Source organism: Fragaria vesca, linkage group LG3 (genome assembly GCF_000184155.1).
Source record: "Fragaria vesca subsp. vesca linkage group LG3, FraVesHawaii_1.0, whole genome shotgun sequence".
NCBI lineage: Eukaryota > Viridiplantae > Streptophyta > Magnoliopsida > Rosales > Rosaceae > Fragaria > Fragaria vesca.
This window is the reverse complement of record NC_020493.1, coordinates 20,768,035-20,774,007: the sequence shown is the minus strand read 5'-3', so window position 1 is coordinate 20,774,007 and position 5,973 is coordinate 20,768,035. Positions and strand designations below refer to the sequence as shown.

Sequence of the window (5,973 nt, the reverse complement as noted above, 5' to 3'; positions counted from 1 at the left end):
TCTAGCAGCGTCCCCGATCACTTTCTCTCCCCGGCGAGTCCGCCGAATTCCAGTTTCCGGCGAGATCATTCAAAACTTCAAACAAAATCGATCTCGTCGAAAAACTGGAATTCGGCAGACTCGCCGGGGAGGAAAAATGATCAAGGACGCTGCTGGAGGCCGCTGGGGTGGAGGCGCCGCGTCGTCGGAGCCGTACGGTGGAGATCGGAGGCACGTCCGCTTTTTAAGGGTGTGCGGACGTCTGCCTCTGATCCCGACTGTGTATATACAGGAATTCTCAGGTGTGGACGTCCGCACCAAAGTTTTGGTGCGGATTTCCATTTTTGCACCACTTTTCAATCGAATTTTCTCATCTCCACCGTCTAGTATCTAGATAATATTGTGTAGATCATCTCTGTAAAATTTTAGCTAATTTGGTAATCGTTAAGGCCCTCAAACTTGAAAAACAAATTGACGGACTGAATTCTGTCCGGTTGTGTTCCTATCAGAAAAACTCGAGTTTGAGGGCCTTAACGATCACCAAATTGGCTGAAATTTTGCAGAGATGATCTACACAATATTATCTAAATACTATACAGTGGAGATGAAGAAATTCGATCGGAAAGTGGTGCAAAAATGGAAATCAGCACCGAAACCTTCGGTGCGGACATCCGCAGCAAAGAAGGGCTATATATATATATATATATATATATATATATATATATATATATATATCGATACATTTATGTAAATCATTGGCGCCTTCGGTAGTGCTAGCTTTCGACAGGTTTGTCTTTATGTATAATATGAAGCTGGAGTCAACTGCGAGGGTCTCATCTCAAATAAATGAGCTCGATTCTGGATAGAAAAACTACTCGAGAAGATCGTTTACGTGATAGTCCAGCAAGATCGATCTGGAGTACTATTGTTTCTGATTATGCTTGGCACACCTAACATTCATTGTTGCTGGATATGAAACGGAGATTGATCCCTGCTACCTAACTATAACTATAGGGGAACATTCACTGTTGGAGTTAATTTTGAGATTTTAATCTCTTCTTCTCTGTCTTTGAATTTTCGGAACTTGTTGCTTCATTTACCAACTATTTGATGCTTTTTTGAATCTTAGTACAACTCCTATCCAATCAAACCCAGTCACTAATAACGGTATTAATAGAGTATAGTATAATAATATGAAGAATTTTTGGATCCAGGCCACATATGAATATTACTGCAAATGAAAATTGCATGTATTGTAGCTTGTAAACACTCGATCGGCAACCTGATATAATGTCTCTTTCAAACCCTTGCTTATGATAGTTTCTTTTTTTTTTGAGAATAATTGCTTATGATAGTTCAGAGCTAGCTGGAACCACCAACTATTTACCTATAGTACTCGCGCCCCAGGCCAACCCATAGTAGCCACAGCAATATCATCTAAATAGCAATGCCTAAGTTAGATTTTTAATTTGTATTCAATATTTACAATGTTAATTTTAACAAAAGTTCCAATAGAAAGTTGTATTCCATATTCTCAGAGTCCCAATAGAAAGTTATAGGTAGCTAGCGTTGTCCATTCTTCTGAACAGATAGCTAGCTAGTAGCTAGGTTAGGTTATGAAGGTTTATGTTAATCTAGTTTAATTTATATAATGATCCTTTAATCCATTTTCTAGATCTAGCTAGCTCTTGTTTCTTAGTTTCTCTATTTGCCTTATAATTATCGCTGGTTTTACCATTCTAAAGGAGCTACAGATCGAATAGGCTGGGGAAAGGGCATCATCATATACAAGTCGAAGAAAAGTCTTCACAGTTACTTGGTCATGTTCGTTTTAAAGCAGGGATGGCTTGGAAATTCCAAGTTGTAATATATAGAATAGGGAATAGCTTAAGGCTGGCAATTCTCAAATTTCTTTCCCCAGTTTCCCTCATCATCAAGAATTTTGACAATTCTAGCTAATGCTGAATCGTTCCTCTTTTAGTGATTCTTCTACAACATCGTTCTCCATATTGATAACTTGATTTTACGTTCCATCCACTGCTTTGGCACCAAGGCTTTGTTACTAGTTGGAGCGAATCTGTTCTGGGAAAAAGCAAGCAAGAGATTGAATTGGTCTCAATCCATTTTCCCTACATGGTTTCTCCATCAAAAACCCTTTAAAGTTTCGAAGACAAAACTGATTGGACCCTTGACAAATTGATACATGTAATCCATTTGACTGTCCTACTAGTTCATTTAACCTAAACATTTTGGGGCATGCCCTATAATCTTATTGAATCAATCAATTTCATGGTTCTACTTTTAATTAAAACTATACGTAAAAATCAATGGCATGCAATGGACTGTAACACTAGTCTTTTGGATTAGGTAACCTGCCAGTGCCAACCCCTTGCACCCCTTAATCCTTCTTCCTCTATATATACCTCTATTCCATCACCATATTTTCTAACTAAACACACAGATATTCTTCCACTACCGTTATTGGTTTTGACAGCAATGGCTTCGTCTACTAGATTTTCTTTCTGTTCCATACTTGTCATTGTCATGTTGGGTGTTCTTGCTGGTTTCCCAGGGAGATCTTCTGCTCAACTCTCAACGAATTTCTATTCAGGAAGCTGCCCTAAGCTTTTCACCACTGTTAAGTCTGTTGTTCAGTCCGCGATCTCCAACGAAAATCGCATCGGGGCCTCTCTCCTTCGCCTTCATTTCCATGACTGCTTCGTCAATGTAAGTTCTACTAAATTTCTCCCTAGTTAACTGTATGCATGTCTGTTAGTTAAGACGTACGTCTTTAGACCAGGGACGGATCTACGTTAGAGGCTATATGAGCTATAGCCGAGACATAAATTGTCTCAGTATTTTAAAATGTATTTGTCCTACATATTATGAAGTTTGATTTGGTTGAGTTGGTTCAGTGTTTTGTTTAGAAACAAAATGAGCTGTGTTCGAGTCTTGCATCTCCTCTTGCTTCTTCCTTTTTTCTTCTTCATCCTTTCCTTTTTATTTTCTTTCACCATTTTTTTCTATCTCTTTATGATACAAGTATCATTTTAATCTTCCTTTTTTCTGCTTCCACCTTTCGTTTTTATTTTCTTTCCCCATTATTTTTTATCTCTTTATGATTCATGGTAATATGGTATCATTTCGATCAAAAAACACAATCTTTGTAACAATATTGACTAAAAAAAAGAATCGTTTTAGCTACTCTATTTAGCCTAGACGAAATGTACATCCTGGATCCGCCACTGCTTCAGACTCAATCTTCTCGTGCACAAACTTCTACATAGCCAAATGCTACTTTTATCCACTAATTAAGTCCTTGGTTTCTAAAAGTTATAACTAAAATGAAATATAACAAGCGTGTTTTATTGATGTCATGATGCTGAAATATATAGAATCCCTAATAATAATTGACAATTAACTAATTTCATTTCTTTTGAATAAACATGAATTTTATCCCTTGCATTTAGTATGCAATTATATGTTTTATGTTAATAACATGGACGACGTACGATAATGTTATACATTACAGAAACTGATTTTCTTTAGCTCTTCTTGTCGATCAGGTCACAGGACGTGTGACATCTACAATCATTGAGGATCATCATGAATAAATATTTATCTTTTTGCCGGAAAAAAATTACAATCAATCTACCATCATTTAGGATCATCATGAACAAATATTTATCTTTTTGCTGAAAAACAAATTACAATCGGTCGGTGAAAATAGTTTGGTATTCTTTGTATTAATTTGCGACCCAATTTATTGACTTATGATTAAATACTATTTATGAGCAGATGACTAATGTCCCTTGAAATGGCATGTTTGTAACGTTTACAGAAATATTCTCGAATAAGCTAATTAATCAGAAGCATTCAGCTTCAAGACATGCATATATGGGTGAATGGCAAAAGATACTCAATCATGGCTTGAAAATGAAGAAAAGCCTAAAAGCTCAGAATTGTCACCATCATCTTTAACTTTTTTCGTGGAAAAATAATAACATCAATTGCATGCATGTAGACTTTTCCAGCACCATGAACAAAGTTTAATCAACTTCTCCGTTAACGTATATGTTAGAGTGCTTAATCATCGAGATTGTGCTCAACTGATAACAGGGATGTGATGGGTCAGTTCTCCTAGACGACACTTCATCTTTCACTGGTGAGAAGACAGCTGGTCCCAACAATAATTCGCTTAGAGGATTTGATGTTGTTGATAAGATAAAAACCAAGGTCGAAAAAGCATGTCCAGGCGTTGTTTCGTGTGCTGATATTGTTACCATTGCTGCTCGAGACTCCGTTGTGATTGTGAGTTTGTCTTCCCCTCCACAGAAACACATTGAGAATTTATAATGACGCTAACTGATTAGACAGAATAATATCCAATATATGAAGGATCTGAGTTCTCTCCCACTTTAATCACTACGTTAACTTAGTTTGCTTTAAATTTTTGCAGCTTGGAGGGCCAAGCTGGAGTGTTAAACTTGGTAGAAGAGATGCCAAGACTACTACCCTTGCAGCTGCTAATAGTGGTGTTATTCCTGCTCCTACAAATGACCTAAGCGACCTCATCACTAAGTTCCAAGCTCAAGGCCTTTCTACAACAGACATGGTCGCTTTATCTGGTAAATGTCAGCATATATATCCCGTCTTTCAGAGAAACTTCCTCTCTTGTAATTATTCGTATTGACCCAAAAAAAAGGAAGAAGTAATTATTCATATTATTAGGTTCGCAATATATGTCGACATATATGTTATGTTAGTTACTTTGTTTACCAAAACAAAACAAAACAAAATATGCATATTATTTTGTTAGATTGTCGTAATCAAATTTGAACTTTAATTAGTTTCATTTGACATTGTTTTTATTCTACGGCACTTTCGCGAGAAGTGCTTACAAAATAAGTTTATAGAAGTCTTTTGTTAAAACTTTAAGTGCTTTGTTTGTTTACCTTGTCTAAATACTCTTCGTACAATCGATCTAGTAGAATATTGAGAATTCAGTATTAGGTACTAAACTATATTCGCTTTTGTCAAAAGATGCACAGTCCAACTATTAATTGAGCTATATATTGCTTTTACATGACTATTCCAGGAGCTCACACTATTGGGAAAGCAAGGTGTACAGTTTTCAGAGACCGCATATACAACGAAACCAACATCGATGCTTCATTTGCAAAGACTAGGCAGAACAATTGCCCCTCAACCTCTGGCTCAGGAGACAACAATCTTGCACCTCTAGACACTCAAACTACAAACGCCTTCGACCCTAAGTACTTCCAGAACCTCATCAACAAGAAGGGTCTCCTTCACTCTGATCAAGAACTGTTTAATGGTGGATCCACAGACTCATTGGTTAAAAAATACAGCGCCAGTGCTAAGAACTTCAATGCAGACTTTGCTAAGGCAATGATCAAGATGGGAGATATTAAGCCACTCACAGGATCTCAGGGTGAGATCAGGAAAAATTGTAGGAAGCGTAACTAATCTTGGAAATGGAGATGCTGTGTGTTTGATTGATTAGCCCGCAAGTTAATTGGGATATAGTTTGTATGAGTTTGAACTTAATTGTGAGATGTGTTTAAGAAATGAAGTTTAGCTCATCTTTTTTATCGTTTTAGAGAATAAGGCTATCATGTACGGAAAATTTTATGGTACCTACCCGTATGTGATACCCACATTTACAAATGTGACAACATATTTATTGTCAAAGTGGTATTGTTGAGTAGTATTGTTTGTAATTTTGTTCTAATAATTGTAATTACAAAATGTACAACCATTTTACAAATTTTTGAACAAATTGTTCTTATAGTTGTAATTTTGTTTAACTTTATATAAGTAGTGTAAATAAATTTGGTAAATTTGTTCTGAATGTTGTAATTTGATTCATAACGTTATAATTTTTATTCAACTATGTGTAAAATAAAAATAAGATATATATCACAGTACCATACCTTGTCTCATCATACACATGAGATGTCTTTTGTACAC

At 36.2% G+C, this 5,973-nt stretch overlaps 1 protein-coding gene across 1 annotated transcript; it reads left to right on the top strand.

Moving 5' to 3' along the window:
* Positions 1-2,371: 2,371 nt before the first annotated feature.
* Positions 2,372-5,767, top strand: LOC101301085 (peroxidase 4-like). Its single transcript, XM_004294698.1, has 4 exons — positions 2,372-2,706; positions 4,099-4,290; positions 4,439-4,607; positions 5,078-5,767. Exons 1-4 carry the CDS (start codon positions 2,476-2,478, stop codon positions 5,467-5,469), a joined length of 984 nt encoding a protein of 327 aa, XP_004294746.1. The 5' UTR covers positions 2,372-2,475; the 3' UTR covers positions 5,470-5,767.
* The last annotated feature ends 206 nt before the right edge of the window (positions 5,768-5,973 follow it).